Here is a 20717-nt window from a genome sequence, read left to right as displayed (position 1 = left end):
TTATGAAAGTCAACTCCTTACCTTTAAAAAAACTACACTTTTTGAACGTGTATGTATTCTTGAATTTTACCATCGGCTTCGCCATACAAACAGAAAAACAAATTTGGAAAAAACTGGTCTACCACAGTTCCGAAAAGTAATTAAAACAAATATTTCCACCGTTCTAATCCGCTACATTATTTTTTGACACTCTATACAGAACGAAGTTAGGCTATGAAGGGTCGAGTATTCTTTCAGTGATAATTAAATATGACAAGTGTGACGAGGCGAATAAATTGCAATAATAACAGTTAAATTCCGTTTACAGTAGTTGAAGTTTTTGATATAATTCCAAACATAGAAATATCGCGTTAGAAATCGACAAAAATATGATATATTTTTGTAGTTATCCATATTATGGAAAAAAAGACGCCGTGGCGCGCCACTGACAGGTTTCAGGCCAGTCTAAGTATATCCAGATACAAGTACGCTTAGCGTCGCTCTGAGCGTCGGTCCCGGTCAGTCTCATCGCGGTCCAGACGTCCTCGGCGTCACGGTGCCTTAAATTTCTCGGAAAAACCCAAACAATCATGTAAAACTGCAAGAAGTAAGTGGCAACGAGAGTGTAAAAATAGTGCCCGAAAGAAATGGTCGTTTTTAGTCCAGAGAAGTTCACGAAATGCGGCCCGCGACACATTCTGTCTAGTAGAGGATATTTTTAAGATACGTAATAAAAATAAGTGTCTGAAATATCGCCGCGCTCGATTTGTTTTTTATAATGTATATCGCGGCGGTATCCTAATTTCATTGTGTTCCTACCGCCTCCAATTACTCTCCCAACCCGTATAAATATTTTGATAGCGCGGAGAACGTATATTCTACTTCCTACCGACACTTTTCTCTAAGTTTACGCTTATAAATTTTCCAATAGACGGTGTGTAAAAAATTGCGCGTTTGCGTTGACCTACATTCGCAACGGCTAAATATACTGGAAATTCACTTTCAATCTCGAGCAACCCGAGTTTTCCAAACCGTCTCGCTATTAGGGTTTTCGTAACAGCGGTTCTCTAGCCAAGCATTTAAAAAATGTGAAAAAAATGAGCGACAACATTCCAACGGACGCCAACAGTGCAACGCCTCCCAAAAAACAAACGAAGAAACTAAAATATGACAAGACTAAACTGCCAACTCCGCCGCCGGACCCCACCAGGTCTAAGGACAAGGAAAGGGACGTTTTCGAGTACCTGGAAACGCTCATCCCCAATTACACCAGGAGCACGTCCACTTTTGCACCTGTTGTTGCCACGGAAGAAGCTTTCGACCAATTGGAGAAGCTGTACAAGCTCATGGAACAGATGCTGGAATTACGCGAGCAAAATGCCAAGTTGCATCGAAGAATACGCGACCTGGAGCATTTGAATAACCTGGAAAAAATGCAGAAGCAGTTGGAATTGTCTGGGGCGGAAAAGGATTGTCCAGAATTGGACAGAGATACGGCTTTTGCAGAGACGATTCTGGAGTCTATTCTAGCGGATTCGTCCAGGAAAGATAATAAACAAAAACTAGCGACGCCGACTAGACTCAGACCGTCTATACTCAGGAAGCAACGAAATCGAAGTGGTTCTGGATCCACAGACAAACAAGTGACATTAGACGCTAGTACAACCGTTCAAGAAGACGAAAGCAGTGGTGATCATGATAAAAGTGCCAAGGTTTCGAAATGGACTAAAGTTAAAGCAGCTTTTAGGTAAATATAATACTCGCAGTTATTTTTTTCTACAAATCGTGTCTACAGAGTGTCTGGTAAATATCTACTGATCTATGTACGTTCCTCCTCGGCGATATCGCAAACACCTAGAGATTTACATGTTAGGTTCTGATTTTGTATATTTTGATAAAATGTTGGTGTAGTATATTTACTGATAAAACTCACATGCTGTTTCAAAATTTTGGCAGATGTCGTGCCATCAAACTGCAAATTTAATTTGTAGATACTCTCAAGATTTTTCTTTAAAAAATGTGCTCCATATACAGGATGTTCTGAAAGTTCGTCAGGAAACTGCGGATGGTGATTCTACGGATTAAAATAATAGCAGTATGTAACGAAAATTTTTTTCGAATTGTCAATTGTTTGTAAGTTACAGCTAGGCTTGCCAGATCTCCGGTTTTTGATGGTACATATTCGGGCTCCAGGTTAACATGTCATTTCTCCGGGTTTTGTTTGTTGCGGGAAAAACCCTACCCCCCAAATCCATTTGTTTTAGACATTCGATTTGCCCGATTGCAATTGCAGAACCTTTGAGCACGTCCTTTTTTTCGAAAGCAATTTGACTCCCAGATTTTCTAAGACCTTTTTTTTAGGCATCAATTTCTCCGGGTCTGTCATGAAATAGATCTGGTAACCCTAGTTACAGCTTGTCAAAGTTAATTTTTTTTCTTTTTCTTTTTAAATAACTTATTTAATTCAAGTTCGATTAGTCCGTCATTTGGCACACCCACTAGGTAAATGAAGCTCTATTGGACCAGTCAGAGAAAAGTTTCATTATGCACCGCTAGAGGGTACTTTACCTAGAACTCAAAATTTGTTTTATTCATAACTTTTTTCTCTTGTACATAAATGTAAACATTATTGAAAAGAGTTGTTTCTCTTTCCAGGCAGAAAAAAATATGCATAAAGCAGGTATGTTTGATTTTTCACCATAATAAATTTTTCTTCGGCTGTGTAATAACGTTGTGGAAAAATAAGCTGAGGATAATGAATTTACTAATAATATTTTATTTACTAACGAAGCTGGTTTTGCAAGAAATGGTATTACACCTTGGCAACTGGATTAATTGCAGTAAGAATTATCAAAAATTTGATGTTTAATAACACTTTAATAGCGATTAATAGCGATTTCCTGTTAAACGGTTACATTAATCGACTTGAATTAAGAGTACACATTTTTTTTCTGATATTATTTCTCTTTTCAATAATGTTTAAATTTCTGTGATATCTTGCAGGAGAAAAAAGTTATGAACAAAACAAATTTTGAGTTCTAGGTAAAGTCCCCTCTACCAGCGCATAATGAAACTTTTATCTAACTGTTCCAATAGAGCTAAATCTACTTAGTGGGTGTGCCAAATGAGAGACTAATTCAATTTGAATTAAATAAGTTATTTAGGAAGAAAAATAAAAAAAAATAAATTTGACAAGCTATAACTTGCAAACAATTGACAATTCGAAAAAAATTTCATTACATACTGTTACTATTTTAATCCGTAGAATCACCTCCCGGAGTTTCCTGACGGACTTTCAGAACACCCTGTATATTTCGACAAAATAAACAGTTTTCAAGAGAAATCAACTTTTGAAATGCCCAGCAATAACTAGAGTTTATTTTTTTACAAATTGTATTTAGTTTATATAACTTTGTCAAGTCCAAAACCCTTTGAAAGGGCTGGTCATAGCCAAAGAGAAACAATTTAAAAATTAAAAATTACATAATAAAAATGAGAAAAAATATCACGTCGACAAGCATTTAAAATTAGCTCCCCCTGCGTTATTATCAGCAAGTTGAGTACTCAAATAGTATCAGAAACATTAGATGGGAAATGTCAAGTAGACACAATTCACACAAATTTTTCAACAGGGTTTGATCATGTAGACTAGCATCTTAATAAAAAAATTAGATGACGTAGGCTTTAGTAATTTGTTAGCAGAATACAGTACATTCAATATAATGGTCATAAATCTAAAGAGTTTCATGCAACCTCAAGAGTACCTCAGGGATCAAATTTGGGACCACTGTTATTTACTATATTTATAAATGATCTCTGTGTCTCGCTTATTTGTTTTACGTAGATGATCCTAAATTATTCACTGAAATAGCATGTTTAAGTAACTGTTAAATATTACAAAGTCAATTGGACAAACTCATGAACTCATGAACTGCTGTTTTGTCAATAATTTGCTAATTGCAAAACCTTTTTTAGTATTTACGGACACTGACTAAATTACTTCATTCAGTGGCAGCACAGAAAATTCTTGTGGATTTATGTCAGGCAACCTAGGTGTCCATAAAACAGATCCATCTCGACCTACGAATTGATGGCGTTTGGAAAATATTGACGCACTATGTTGAAGATGAGGTGGTACACAATCGTGCACATACCTTATTTTGAACACGTGCCTAATAAAGGTTTATATTTAGTCTTTAACATATTTCTTTTAAGCTAAAGGTTTCTAAAGGTTTTTGATCTTGGCAAAATAAACTAAATTCGAAGTACAAATCCGAAAATATCATAGTTGTTATCGTAAAGCAGTGATGTACTATTTTATTTAGAAAAATATGGCACCTATACCCTGTATCTCCGCCACTGGAGAATGTAAATTTTAGGAAAAGCCCTCAGATTTTGTGCAATGTTTACATAATTACATGTGCCCAATTTTAAATTATTTCACTTACTAGTTTTTAAATTATTTTAAAAAATTAAAAAACATTTTTAAGTTTACTGTGTCTTTTTAATGAGCGCCCTAGATAAAAACTTTATAGGAAAGACTCCCCTTAAAATTCACCAAAAATACGAGATTTCATTTTTGGTCCCCATTTGTGAATCACCCTGCATATCTTGGAATAAATCTTTTTCCAGATACCTTGTAATAGTACAGTCATTGAAGCTTTTTACCTCCGAATTCTTTGAAACTGAACCGATTGACTTGAAATTTGGCAGATAGTTAGAGAAAAGGTCAATGAACATTAGTGACATAGCTTCCACCCTGTTGGGGATTGACACCCCTCGGGGGTGGAATTTTTTTTCAAAATGGAAATCGATAGAGAATCAAATTTTGAGTAAAAAATATTCGAAGAATTTTTTCGAGAAGTCAATAGTTTTTTAGTTATTCACGATTGAAAACTTGGAATTTTGAGAGAAAAAAAAAACACTTTTTCAAAGTATTTTTCGCGAATAACTCAAAAACTACGCATTTTATTAAAAAAAGTGTAATGAACAAAAATGCAGCTTATAAATAAAGAATTTTTTTAAGTGTTCTATAGAAAGCGAAATATGGTTAGTGGAAGGGAACTTGTTTTGGGGGGAATACTCGAATCGATGTATTCAACGTCAAATAACGGAAAAATGATTAATTTTACGTGTATAACGCTCCTGGAGTTTTTTGTAGTACTCAAAAAGACCTTAAAAATGAGCACTTATAAAATTTAATTAGAGCAAAATTGAAGGAGTTATCGTCAAAAACAGATGTGTTGCTCATATTTTTTAAGGAAAAATGAGCAGTAAACGCTGTACCACTTCCATCCATTCCATTCCATTTGTTTTAGTGTTTTTCATACGATCCTGAAGTTAGACCGGTTTAGAATGCGTATTTTTTAATAATGTACGGTAAAAGTTGAAAACGTATTTTTTATTATTCAAAAAAAAATTGCCTTATTTATGTAATAACTCTGAAACTATGAAAGATTCGTAAAAAATTATAAATAACATAAATGTGGCTTTTTTTCAACAAATATTTTACTATAGGTTCAAAAGTAACCGAGTTATGGTAAAAAAACCAATGACATTTTTTCGGAGCAAAATAAGCTTTCTCATTTTTATATAATGTATATTATATTATATAAATAAAATAAGTAAAACAATTTAGTGTGATTATTTATATGCAGCGTAGCAATTTTTTATCTTTTTATGATTGATTATATTTAAAAATCGATTATAATAAAAATATTTTACATTAATATTGGTAAAAGGGTAGTTTATAAGAGTTGAAAATGGCAAAAGTAAAATATTCTTTCATAAACAATATAAGGGAATTTTTATTTTAAATTATTGCACAATTATAGCATTCCAAGATTTAAAACGTAATTTTTTATCATTTATAAGGGTTGAAATTGTTGAAAAGTATTATGAGATACAAATTCTTTCATAAGCAATGAGGGTATTTTTATTTTAAATAATTGCACCGTTAAAGCATTCCAAACTTTTAAAAAGGATTTTTTTATCATTTTTGTCAATACAGGGGTGGTTTTTAGGGGTTGAAAGGGAAAAATTCATTTATTGGCTATAAGGTAACTTTTATTTTAAGTAATTGCACAATTTAATCATTCCAAAGCTTTAAAAAGTAATTTTTTATCATTATTTATGTTTGCATCATTTTTAAGAGTTAAATAAAGGGTCAAAAAGATCAAATATATCATAAAACATGTTCGAGAACATGGAACATTATTTAATATTTGTGCCTGAACAAGATTTTTATCGATAAACCGCTTAAAACTTAATTTTTTAAATTTTTTCACTTAGGTGTAGTTTTTACCCCTAAAAAACAAAAAGCGTTAATCGGGCTTATGTCACTTTTGAACTTGAGCCCAAGATAAGCCTTATCCTAAATTTTCATGCAAATCCATGCAGTTTCAAAGAATTCGGAGGTTACAGCTGATTTTCAGCTTCAATGACTGTACTATAATATTAAATGACCTATTAAAACAACAAATTATCTGTAGTAAACTATGTTCAAATTTTGTCAAAATATACAAGTTAAAACCAAAAACTTGAATCTTAATAGGAAAAAATATATGTATAGAGGCTAGCAGTGTTATTTTGACCTCCCATATACACTCTCGAGAGATTAGTATATATTTACCGAATGCCCTGTATTTACACTCCTTGAAAGATCCAGATGAACCCAATGACCTGATATCGAGTAATAACAGGATGTATACACTATTCGTTGATCGCGATCCCGTACTGTTAAGTAGGTACAGTTGTAAGATCCATTCATAATCCGATATTCTCGAGAGCAAAGCTGACGGTATCATGTGTGGTGTTGAGGATCGTATGTATATTTTTAGAGTCATAAATAGGAAAATTCGACACAAATTATTTATTCTCAGAGACATCGCACCTAAATATAATAAGAAATAAACCCGGTTATATTTAGAACATTGTGTAAAAACAGAATATCTACACGATATTGTCTGGAATAGCATATCCACTTTGAACTTGATAGTTTACATATTAAAATAGATACTTGGTGAAAACATGGGCTTCAAAAAAGTGTAGGCAACACAAAACCATGTGACAACATTCTATTGGAAATATGTAGGATGGCGCTGTAGTTAACTTAGTTTGGAAAACAATCAAGTGCTGATAATGCCAAAAACTGTAAGAACATGTTGAAGACGTATTCTTTATTTAGGTTTGTTGTTACATAATTTCTTTATGTTTCTCTGGTACGCGAAAGTAAAGCAAAATAAAATTCAGTGCACAGGCATCAAAAGAATCTCTTCCTTTTATGTAATATCACAAATTTATTTTTCACAAGGCTTCAAGGATGTGTACTATGAAACAAACATGTAACAAGAGCATATTACGGATTTTTAAAAAATATTTATAGTTGAACTAGCTGCCAATGTGGGTGTGGTGGGTTTGTTTTTATAAAGCTTGTTATTTTTATAGAAATTTGGGTACAATCAACAATTCAAACTAACAGAGGGAAATATTTCGACGTAATTTGACCAGACAATCAATATTTATTCAATGAAATAGAATAACGGGCCTAAATAGGCCACCAAAGTTAGTCTTAGCGCCGATTTCCTTCACAGTTTTAAAGTTACAAAAAACTACGACTCACTTTTGGCTCGTATTTGTCCAACTGACGCATCCATTATTATGAATGTTATTATTACATCTGAATTTCTGAGATAATATCCAAATCGAAATATGTAAACAATTTTCAAAACACCCTTACACTGAGAAAAAATGTATTAATGGTAGGTGAAAATTTACCTCAGCAAAAAGTTTGTAGACATTAGTGTACATATACAGGGTGTTAATGAACTTATGTCAAATATCTTTACCACATGTCCCTTATGTCAAAGTGAGGTAAATACACTCAACATTGCAAGGACCAACCTTTTGAAAACTGCTGATTTTCATAGAATATGTTCGATGTATTCACCATTTGCTTGCACACAAGCTTCAGCGCGACGTATCCAATTCGTTCGCACGCGTTGCAACATCGCCACGTCCTCTCGAATCGTATTACAAGCTTCAACAAAACGATGTCGCAGTTGGTCGATGTCACAAACTTCCGTGGAATACACAACACTTTTCACATATCCCTACAAACAGAAGTCTAAAGGGGATGAGGTCTCGGGAAAAGTAATGTCTAGAAAGTCGCGCACTTTCTGAAAAAAGTGAGGGGGGGCTCCGCCATGCAGTAACCACACCATTTTTGCCGAACATTTAAGGGCACGTATTCCAATAACTCCAGCAAGCGATTTTGCAAAAAATTTAGATACGAAGCATCGTCTAAGCGTCTAGGCAATTCAAAAGGTCCTATTAAACTGTCATTAACGATACCGGGCCACATGTTCATTGAAAACTGTTGCTGAAAGGCACCACGACGTATTTCGTGTGGATATTCGATTGTCCAGTGGTGAGTGTTGTGGACACTATTTCGACTGAAACATGCTTTATCTGTAACAAGTATTTGCGCTGTAAATTGAGGATTTCTTGCATGTTCCTGAAACAACCATTCGCAAAAACTTCAACCTAGTGGAAAATCCTCAGGAGTAAGCGCTTGAACACGTTGAATATGAAATAGATACAAATGAGCTTTTCGTAATGTCCACCACATAACAGAATGCCAAATATTTACTTGCTGTGCCATATTTCTGGTGCTACGATGCGGATCCTCTTCGACGAGATCTAAAATCATCTCCTCGACATTTAAGATTTTCTGTGGTCGCCCTGGGTCATCGTCGCGACATCGACGCGGTTGTACTTCACTGGTGTCCAAAACTCTTTACGCTACAGCAAAAAATGTTCGCGGTGCGAGGGCAAGCCGTTCAGGATATCTTGCACGTACACTTGACAAGCTCTGTGGACGTTTTCGTTTGCTTCGCCATAAATTATGAACCTATCATAATATTCGCGATTGCTAAATAAATGCGACATTTTCAAAAGAAAACTTGGAAATACGGCTATTAAATGTACCCTCGAAAAATAGCACAGCAATCACTACAATGTTTTACAAACTGACTTTCGAATACAGTCCGGCTTTATAAGAAACTTACAATCTCGTAAAAAGTGTTACAGAATTTTTTGTAAGTGCTAGCCACGATGAAATACATGTATTTTAGCAGTTCCAAAACAGTTTTAAACATATTTTTAATTAGCTTTTTTCTCTATGACCTTAAACTTCCGATACAAGTTTGTGACATCAGTTTACTCAGTTTATGCTCCTTTTTCACTCCTTTAAATTTTATACATAAATTCATTAACACCCTGTATAATTTAACCATGATAACACATCCAACTTATTATTCTTTTAAAAATTGAAGAAACACACTTTTTGGCACCATATGAAGTGAGATACCTGTGCAAAAACTTACATTGAAGAAATAGTCTTTACATGATTGTCATTTAATATAACTTTTTGCATATTTTCCTTTCCTTTGCTTTAAAAAATTAAAAAGAGGGCCTAATTGCAAAAATGATATGTTGTTTAATGCGCAACGGTTTCTTTTATAATAAATAGTATAAAACAACATTCTATACGCTGAATGTAAAGGTTCTTAGATTTTTATAACTAAATGAAAAATCATGTAATATCAAATTAATTCTTGTCAAAAACAGATGGCGCAACGAGATGTCATAATATTTGTATCCTCGTAAAGAACACATCTCATTAGCACTGTATTTCATAATAATCAAAACTACACATCAAAAAGTACCTCGAAGTGATTTATGACTCCTACTTACAATTATGCTTGCGATGTACAGCATCGAAACATTTCGCCTTTTTTCGTATATCGGCTTATGTGTTTCGTGTATTGGCGGGGTAAAAGGAGAGAGTTCACTTAGTATAGCAACATGTTTAGTTGTGGTAGCTATGTATAGTTGTGACAATAATATAGAATTTAATGATCTTATTTACCAACCACGATTATGTGCATAAAACGCTAAAAATTCTAAATAATGTAATCATTTATCAGAAGAATACATGGTAGGAACTAATATAATTTTAATTATTGTTAATATTCAAGATATCCGCGACAGATAAAAAAAATATTTATGGTAATTTATTTTTTTAGCAACAGTTTAATTGGAGGGTTATTTTGTGTACCATATTCTTGGAGATACTAAATCACATATAACTAGGGTTTCTGGTCGAGACTTCTCGAAGCGCGAATTCCCGGGAAATCTGGCCTTACTCGAGACAAGAAAAGTGTCGCGAAATCGAGAAATTTAAAAATCACGCGCGTCTTAAGTTCTTGACTAGAGTTCGTTCGTTCATGTGTTCAATTCGTTTCTCGACAAATAACTGAGCGGTTAAAGTGGGTTCTTGACATGCTCATGATTTATTTATTTTAAGTTTTCAAGGCTTTAGTTTACTTTGATTCTTATTTTTTTAATGTACCTTGTTATAAGTCTGTGTAGAAATTTTATTATAAGCAGATACCTAATGTTGTTTCTGAAAATATTTAGTTCCTTGTCCTTTATTTAGTTGATTATTTTATTTTTGTTTTGTTAATGTGATTGTGATTATAAGTGATAAATTAATAGGAAGAACGCTTCTGTATCTTTAAATTAAAGCTTGTTTTTTTTTTAAGATTTCTTGGGTTAAATTCCTTATCTACTGTTTGTTTAATTAAAAGACTGCATGATTAGTGATTATTAATAATTATTGGAAGAAAGCTACGATTCAAAAACATTGAAAAAAACATAAGTAGGTATATTGAAAGTGTTTAATAAAAAAACAAGTTAAATGCTTTCAAGAAGAATATATTCAAAGTTTAATTTAGTTTTGTTAGTTGAAGTAGAAATATAAGTAATTAATAAAAATACTGAATAAATAAAAAATGTTAATGATGATTGTTAAGTAAATAGCATGTTTATATTTCGCATTGCAATACCAAAATTATGACTTTTTAAGTTTTAGAAATTTCTCGAGAATTCAAGAATTCCCGGGAATTCCTAGTCGAGAATTATCGAGTCCCGGGAAAAAAGTAGTAGAGATATCTGAAACCTTACATACAACTCATGTTATAATTTGTATGTAATCTTCACATATTCACATACTGGACTTTTGTCAAATTTTTACGTAAAATTTAACATTACAATAAATCTTTTTAAAACAAAATTTCGTTTATAAAAGTTTTGAATATTATTTTTAGGTGGGAAAAGGCTTCGACTACAGTAGGAGACAACAAGTCCCAGGATAGTGGTATTCATGTACCTGTAAACGTAGAAATAGCGAGGTACTTGAGAGTACCTTCTACTAGCGACGACACTGGGCATAGCCCCGCGGATTCGGGCGCCGCGGGTATTTCTACCCCAGGATCCCTATCAACGACGTCGTCTACAGAGGATTTCCACCGTGCAGGTAGTTTAATTAATTACCGATAAAATTTGTAACTGATATTTCATTATTCAATACTAGAACTCAAAATTAGAAATTTTATTCTGAAACTTCAATAACTTTCTACAGGGTATCTCGAATTTTAATCACGAAAACTGCTTTGGTATACAGGGTGGTCCGAATTTTATGCAGGTAACTTCGAGGGCAGATAGAGCTCTTTAAAATAATATGTCTGGAACGGCTCCGTTTTAGAGATACAGGTTGTTGAAGCTGTTAAAAAATAGATTTTTTGTTTGTATCTCAGGAATCGATTAATTGATCTCAATAAAATTTGATACAGATAATGTATAATAAGTAGGCCTTACATTCCCTAAAATATGACCTTTAAAGGTTCAACCAGTGGTGTACAACTGGGCAGGGGTCACCCTTTTTTTACAAAAAACCTACGCCACTGCATTTTTACAAGTGTTTGTAACTGATTTATATTTTATTGCACGAAAAACGTGACTAATTTTTTCCCTAAAATTCTCCGTTCTCAAGTTATTCATACCAATAAAATCTCCTTGTGGCAGACACTTCTAATCATAATATTACAAGAATATTTATGTTTATGGTTAAAAGTAAGTGCAATTTGTAAGCACATCAACAAAATTATTTACACTCGTTTCTACACCACCTGTTAGGTAGTGTTCCTGGCGTGTTTTAGTTTTTCCTGGAGGTCTAATACCCTTTACAAATAAAAACAATTTAAATCAAAATAGTAATAATAAAAATATATTTACCAAGCAACAGCAACTAAATAAGAAACAAAATTAACGTTAAGTACTTACAACAATTCTTCAAAATGCAAACCACCCACTTCGATACATTTCTGACATTTTCTAATAATGAAATTAATTGAAGCTAATATCATGTGGTGGTTTTCTTTTAATTCATTACACCCGTCTTCTATTCGTTGCAGTAGTTGTGGTCTTGTATCTATTGGAGTAGAATCACATACTTCTATCCTATACTGATCATTTTGCAATTGAATTGAAGCCGAAAAGTGGGACGACATACCAGCGTATTCATACGCATGCGTTTACTTTACGGGTTTTGATTGGTTGAAAGGAACCATGAAAGGTGTGAACGGTGAGCACCGAGCGGTAAAAAGTCAAACCAAACTAACCTCAAAAATATTCTCATTTTGTTTTGTGTTATGCTTGTGCTTTGGTGAAACTGTTATGGTATAGTGTATATTTTAATAAATAAATAAATAAATGTATCTCTTGAGTTTTATTTCATAATCTGTTTAAAACTGCACTAATTCTTCTATTAATTTATCTTGTGTTGATATTTAGTAAAAATGTTTCAAAATTATGCTCGATAAGAGGCCTTCCTTAATCGTGGACATTATTATCGGATTGGTCCCTTACAGATATTTTATAGCATATTTTTTTATATTATCAAATAAACTGCAGAAACCACTATAATAAATAATTATATAATAAACTTTTTTTTATAAAAAAAAATTATTGTCAGTTGTGCCCGGCTAGAGCGAATAGTGGCGATTTTTTGAAGTACTAAGTCTTGTTTAATAAATACACCAACGTCATTTAAAAAAATGTCCAAAATTACGAACATGCCTATGTATAGTTTTAAAAGCATATAAATTTGTATGCTGTTTTATTTTATTTGAGCCTGCAACATATTAAATAGGTTATGCAGATACTTACGTTATTTATTGAAATTAATAAATAGTAAAATAATGTGTTAGATCGATTTAGCCTATCGATAGAGGACTCAGAAGAAAATTGTAAAAAAGTAAACATTTAGAAATTGAAGTGAACTCGGTGAAAATAGATTTAATATCTTATATGTATATAATCGACTATAGTACAGAGTAAACCGTGACAATATTTTAAATTTGAATGCAACCGCGCATAATTATGGAACATGCGCAAAACACACGGAGTACGTTTCGCCCCCACTTTTTGGAAACAAGGTCATCCATTGAAACTATAGGTAATGATCAGTATAGGATAGAAGTATGTGAGTAGAATAAACTTTACTTTTCAGATAACCCCAAACATAGAAGTCCAGAGGGTTTAGATATGGCAATCTGGCTGGCCAAGACACTGGACCCTCTGCACCATTATGGTCTTCTTCCTATCCATCGCCCCATATAATTTTCATTAAGCCTTTCTTATATTATTCTCCCAGAGTGCGCAGGAGCACCATCCATTGTATCCAGCAATTTTGTCGTATATTTAATGGAACATCCTGTAATAATTCAAATAGATGGTTTTCTATAAAGTTTAGAAATGACTGGGAATTTAGACGGGGTGGCAAAAAGAAAGGTCCATAAACTTTATTGCTAATTATTCCAAGCCACATGTTAACAGAAAATTCGTGTTGAAAAGATCTTGTCCGAATTTCATGAGGACTTTCTTGTCACCAAATATGCAGATTCTGAAAATTCACTACCCCTCGCCTTTGGTAAATGTACATTTATTATTATTATTATTATGATTTAAGTTGTTCTTGTTTGTAAAGATAGGGAGTTATGCTTCCAGGGAAAACTATAACGCGTAAAGAACTCTACCTCACAGGTAGTGTGGAAACGAGTGTAAAAAATTTTGTTGATGTGCTTACAAATTCCATTTACTTTTGGGCATAAACAAAAATATTCTTGTAATATTATGGTTAGAAATGTCTGCACAAGGGGATCGTATTGGTATGAATAATTTGAAAACGGCAAATCTTGGGGAAAAAAATTCAAGTTTCGTTTTTTATGTATTTTGTGCATTAGAATATAAATCCGTTACAACAACTTGTAAAAAAATGCAGTGGCATAGGATTTTTTATAAAAAAACGAGATGACCCCTGCCCAGTTGTACATCACTGGTTGTACCTTTAGAGCTCATGTTTTAGGGAATGCAAGGCCTACTATCATAGATTATCTGTACCAAATTTTATTGAGATCGATTAATATATTCCTGAGATATAAACAAAAAATATTTTGTAATAACTTCAACACAGGCAAAAACATTATTATCTGCCTTCGAAGTTTCCTGCATAAAATTAGGACCACCCTGTATAAAATTGTATTTGAAGCTGTTTTTTGAAACACAGAATAATCAAGTTGTCAAAAACAAAAACAATGTTACACAGGGTCTTTTTGGAACACAGAATATTCAAGTTGTCAAAAACAAAAAAATGTTATACATGGTCTTATTGGAAAAGTTTACCGTAAATTCAGGGGCTGATAGAACAGAAAAATTAGACGATTTTTCTTATAGACTAAGAACTGATCGTCTTCTGTTTTTTAGATACAGGGCATCAAATATGGTTCTTTAAAATCTAATTTTTGTCATATATTTTTCAAAAAATAATGAAATTTAGTCTAGTTTAGTTTAGTTTAGTGTGTACCTGTCTGTGTACGGTTTTGAGGCTGCTGGTAACTTCGCTGTTGATATGGCCCATTTGGTTCGGGACACCCTGTATATTAAAGAATAGATGCTGCTCAGTTAGTTGCGTTTTCTCAAAATACGAAGTTTTACATTATAACATACGGTATATAGGTACTGTAAAGAGAAACCTCAAGAAAAATAATTGTCTTGAACTGCCGTAGGGGTAGGGTCGTAGCTGGCGATCTCTAGTAGATTAGTCAAAAACTAACACACGAACGCATGTATTATCCTTGAAAATTTAGCCATCTCAAATTTCAATGCATTGTGCTATTTTTTTGAAAATTTGATTTTAAAAATTCTTTGACGCGCTGTGTCTCACAACAAAAAACATAACGAAAAATCTAATTTGATTTAATTCAGTAGGTCATTAAATTTGTGGTACTTTTTCCAAAACACCCTGCAAATCTAAATCTCTTCTGAACAAATACAAGGCGATTTAGTCATAATGTAATTCATTTCAACCAAGTAATATTCGGAAGGCCTAATAAAGGGAAAAAAGCGAAAACAATTCTACTTAACCTTTTAAAAGATAAGCAAATTGCCCCTTAACTCCGGCTAATTCGGCTCCCTACTTTGCATCACATTTTCTTACCGGAAACACACCGGCGGACCACAGAACGTTCGATTGTTGAAGCGAAACAGCAAATTTCCCCAGTCATCTTGAATTTTGCAATGGGTTTCAAAATCAAAGTGCAGCAGATCCCAACTTACTAACAAAGTGCTATTGACGGATGAGTGTTGTTTTAGCCGTACTGGCATTTTAAATAGTACTCTTTGCAAAGCAATAAGTCACTTCAAACTGAATAATCAATTGAACATAATACAAAAACTCATTCAATTATAAAACATGGTGAGAACGTTATCAGTATTAAAAATATTAAATTGTAATAATCAACCATTCGAAAAAAAGGTATTATCGTTATACCATTGTTTTTATTAACAGATAAATAATAATACTTATTAATATCTAAAATGTAAAATAATATCTTATTCATTCACGTGTCTAGGTAAAAAGATCTGTTTGTTCCTTGTCGCTCAATAAGCATTAAAAACGCAGTAAAGACTAGGTTAATGACCGAATAATACTGTGGGTCAAGATTCACTCTCGATAAAACTTTTTGGATCAGCGGTCGGGAGCAGTTCGAAAAAGGGTTTGAATAATGATTTAAACAATTTTTTTCAGTGTAAATATACATTTTAAAAATTTTTAAATCGCGTACCTATTCGTATTCTACTCATTTTTCCTTATTTTCCCTTAAAAAAAAGTAAGTTTTTACTCAGACCAGTGGTATAGATATAAAGTACCACACAAGTAGCACAAATAAGTTTATAATAGCTTTAAGAATACCTATATAACCACTCTCCCGCAGATAAAAGCTTTATTAAAAGATGTTGAGAACAGTTATTCAGCATTAAATAATCATTTATAAATCCAAAATAGGCGCACCTTATAAAACCATTTTATAAAAGCTGTGCATATAATATTTATTCCACTAATTAGTGTTCTGTCGTTGCAACAAATTTGCTAATATAATTGTCTCCAAAAAAAGGTTTATACATGTTTTATAAAAGCTATTTTTCCCAACTTGAACGCGATGAATGTGTTGTATTAATGTTTCCAGTATACAATACAACAAAACTTTTTAGCATTATAATTATGCGTTTCTATACTAAATAGTTTTATTAATAATAAAACTAAGAGCTTTGGGCTATTGCTGATTGTCGGCCATATAAGATAGGTACTCAAGAGTTAATGTTTACCGATATACAAAACAAAATTAAATATGTATCTAGAAAATAAAAAACCACTTGCAAGGAAAATTTTATTGATGAAACATATCATGATACCTTTAAAAAAAATTAAGCACCTTTAAAATTAAGCAGATTTAGCAATCGTCTGTAATAATTTTTGAAAAATGATGTCACAATTTTCGATTCAATAAAAAAATAAGGAATATGTACATAACAAGTTATTAAATACAATTCAATAGACATGCATTAAACTAATTATTTCATGATACATATATTATAAAATTGAATTTCTTTTTGACGTAATTCTAGTGTACAATATGGCTGACATCTTGTCCTAAGCATGTTTGAAAAATATGGCTACTGGCAGGAAGCTTGTACCACAGTAACTATAAATCTGTTATAAAATAATTAAGATTTTAAATATTTTATATAGTATTTTGAAGAGTATTTTGATGTGTACTGTTAGTTTAAAAATTCTGCGTAAAGATGGGTAGGTGGTATGGCTAGTAAGTGCTTACTTGTATTTTAAAATGTTCTGAAAGAAGCTCTGAAGATTTTGAATGATAAAACACTTTTAACTAATAGCACTGCTAGTGGAGTTTAGAAGAGACAAATATACGCAGTACTGTCACAAAGGCACAAATTTGATAATCATATGGGCAAATCAGCCGCTTATTGGTCACAAACAACGAATACATTCTAGAATAGACGTGAATGGATGTCTAAAGATGAAATCATTATCAGTTAATGTTAATTGTAATTAATAATTAATGAAATTATAATCAGTAAACAGTATTACAGTACTTTTTGTGTTGTTGTTTGCAGCATAAAATAATTTTGCAGTTAGTGTAAAAGCAACGCATCTTATAAACGAACTCTCATCGATTTTGCTACTACTTAAACTATTCTGCTTACAGCTGTAATAAAACCCTTTTATAGAATCTTTTTTAAAGCTTGTTGTGATATTATTTAACTTAAAAAGCTAAAATTATTTATAATTTAGTCATATAGTCTATTTAAATGATAATGTTATACAACATTAATAGTGCAATCAATATACTGCATTAAAGCTTTAAAAATTGACCGGACATTATAAAAAACAAGGAAGCAGCTATTACACTTTAAACTTTTATAGAAGTTCCATTTACCAGGTTTATTAGACTCTAAGAAAGCCTTTATGAAATTGTTGTATAATTTTACTATTAGAATATTCTAACAATTTTTTTTATATACCAAAATTGCTATAGGAGCAAATTAACACCTTATTAAGGCATTAAAAATCTAAAAAGATACAATCGTTGCTATTAAAAAAACAGTTATATAACATTAAGCGATGTAATAATAGCATTTGTGTTAGTTGGGCTACTAAAATGCAAAGGTCAACAAAATTGGATAGCTCAGTCAATTTTTAAAAGATTGAAATATGTATCTATATAAAAAATATTCAATACCTAATGTATCTTAATATGTCGTACAAAGTAGCCTCATTTCAGGTTAACATCAATTAGATAGAGTAATATTTCTCGAACTAGATTAATCGAAAGTGCACAAACAATAATTTACTAAAGTCCCATTATCCAAATAAACGTTTTAACACTTTCGCTTCTGTAAATAGTAATTTTGAAGAGACTTTTCTATAAATCAAGCTGATTCACTGGAAAGGCACTCAAAAACATCTTTAAATTTTAAGTTGTACGAAATTTATTTTATATATTTACCAGCCGACAGCGGATCCTTTGAAAAGCATTTGGAACCGTTTATAAGCATATTCACCATCAAAGTAAAATTAAAGTACGTAGATAAATAACGCCCGAATTGCCTTGACACGAATTTATATCAGAATAAACTTTTCTGGTTGTTAAAATCTGTCAACAATTTTTCCTATCAAAATTCTTGTATGGAAAATTGTAACAATGGTGCATTTTAGTAACTTTAGCGTGTAAAAGTTTTCTGTGCTTAAACGAGGTGATACGTTTTTAATATATAAACATATTTTTAGCATCCGTGCAATCGTTCACTGACTCAAGAAATGCAAGATCGACGAAAAACTAAATACATTTGTACGGCTGCCAGAGGCGGTTCTATAAATAGCACCTACAACATGTATTGTACTAACCTATTTATATCCATAAATTTGAAAACAATCTAAGTTCCTGATTTCCGACAAAAATATCATAATCCTTGAAAGTCGTAATTCTCGCAGTCTTAAATAAATCCGTGAAATAATTACTTAGCAACATCACCGAACATTGCGTGCAATACTCAAGCATGAATGAAATTTTAGTTATCATTTAACTATGTTACCTACTTTAACTTTAATTACCCTTTAAGAGCATTACTCGTATTTAAATACTACGTAAAACAAATTTGAAATATAAAGTTAAATTCCCTAAAGCTACCTGCTAAGATAGTGTTGTTTATTTATGTTTTTTATCTTTAAAAAGTTTTGTTGATTTTAAGTTTTCAAAATGTAACGTGAAAAATGAGACACTTAGTATAATTTTTTTCAGGTAATTTTGATAGCGCAAGGTAATGCATCTTATGTTCTTTGGGTATTCCGAAAAGCAAGTGAAAGTTCCCAGAACGAAGAAAGATGTAAGGAATTTTCGAAACGCTTGCATCTGTCAAATTTTTTGTAAAATGACGATTATCTCGAAAACGGTTAGATTTAGGTACAGGGAAGCTTTAACATTTTTGACTTTTTATCTTGTCGATAGTTCAATAATACATAGGGTGTTCCATTTAAAATAACGAAGTTGACAGCTAGTTCCGGTATAACCAGAAGTGCTACGTTGATGGCATTATTTTCATTGAAGAGAACATATCTGATAACCCCCGTAAACAAAATTTCAGAGTTATATTGTTTTTGGTTCTTCTGAAACGTTTAATATGCCACTTACCGTGAAGAACATTGTATAAAAATCTAAAGGATTTGGACCTGTGGAACGCGGTGGCCATACTATTGAACATTGTTGGCTTATCCGTTTATTCGGGAAATGATCATTTAACCAAGCAGTTACTGACCTCCCTCTATGCGGTGTGCACCATCGTGCTGATACCACATATTTTTGTCAATATTAAGCCCTACGTCATCAGTGAAATAAAAAAGGTTGTTTTCCAAGAAAGTTCTATACAGATTTGCATTTAAACAATCATTTGAAACATGTACAAGCAGTAAATTATTCTTGAAAATGCTACCCCAAACCAACGTTTTCAGTGTCAACACACTGAAACGTTTGGGGAAATCGTCTTGATCTAATTGCATGCGGATTTTGTAACGCCCAGATATGTCCATTCTTATTATTTTCTTATGCCGTTCCTAGTAAAACAAGTTTCATCAAACCACAGGACATGCGAAATGAATCTATCACTTTGTGCATGTTGTTGAAATAACCAGCGACAAAATTGTAATCTCTGAGCATGCAACCAGCATGTAACGCTTGTATATTTTGGAGATGAAACGGATGCAACAATTCTCTGTGCAATACACGCCATACAAAATTCGGTAATAAATGAAGATTACTTGGTATACGCCTAAATTTCATAGGTAGGAAAGAGGTTATGATGGTACCAACATGTACTTTTCTTTCTTTTCGCATAGATAGAGTTATCTCTGATGATAACTTATTATTATATTATTTCCCCCATCCTTAAAATAACGTCATGTTAACGTCAAAATTTTGCCCTCTTAAATGTTTTCGAATTATTTTTTAACATCAAACTGAATATAAATAAACAGTTTCAACTGAATTGTGCTTATAATGTACTTCAGTAAAGATTATGTTTAAATAATACGCTGAACGAAAAAGCATGGATATAGTTTCAATTTATACCGTTTTGCAAAGCAAGAAAAAATAACCTACATATTTGAAACAACTACGTCAGAAGAGCTAGCAGTCATAATTTTAACTGATCGAGCTTACGATATGAGGAAAATGAATGGAGAAATACATAAAGAAGGCATTACAAAAACTATTTGGAATATTACAGCTAAAATAATATTGTACTGGAATTAGTACAGTAAGATAATAAACCCTTTTACATATTCTACTTATGTGATTTATAATTAATTAAAATTAGTCGTACAAATACCTACGTATTGTTAAATGAAGAGAAATTCAGTTTGCATTAATACAAAGATGTTGACAAAATTATCAATAAATATACGTATTTACAAA

General features: G+C 32.3%; 1 protein-coding gene across 1 annotated transcript in view; it reads left to right on the top strand.

Moving 5' to 3' along the window:
* The first annotated feature begins 497 nt into the window (after positions 1–497).
* LOC108907199 overlaps positions 498–20717 on the top strand; it is a 40901-nt gene continuing 20681 nt past the window's right edge. Inside the window, exons 1-2 of the mRNA XM_018710767.1 lie at positions 498–1726; positions 11151–11359. Coding sequence (XP_018566283.1) covers positions 1077–1726; positions 11151–11359 — 859 coding nt within the window. The 5' untranslated portion in view covers positions 498–1076. The remainder of the gene's footprint in view (positions 1727–11150; positions 11360–20717) is intronic.

This window comes from Anoplophora glabripennis, unplaced genomic scaffold (genome assembly GCF_000390285.2).
Source record: "Anoplophora glabripennis isolate ALB-LARVAE unplaced genomic scaffold, Agla_2.0 scaffold87, whole genome shotgun sequence".
Taxonomy (NCBI): domain Eukaryota; kingdom Metazoa; phylum Arthropoda; class Insecta; order Coleoptera; family Cerambycidae; genus Anoplophora; species Anoplophora glabripennis.
Note: the sequence above shows the minus strand (reverse complement) of the source record. Positions and strands in the feature narration are given on the sequence as shown.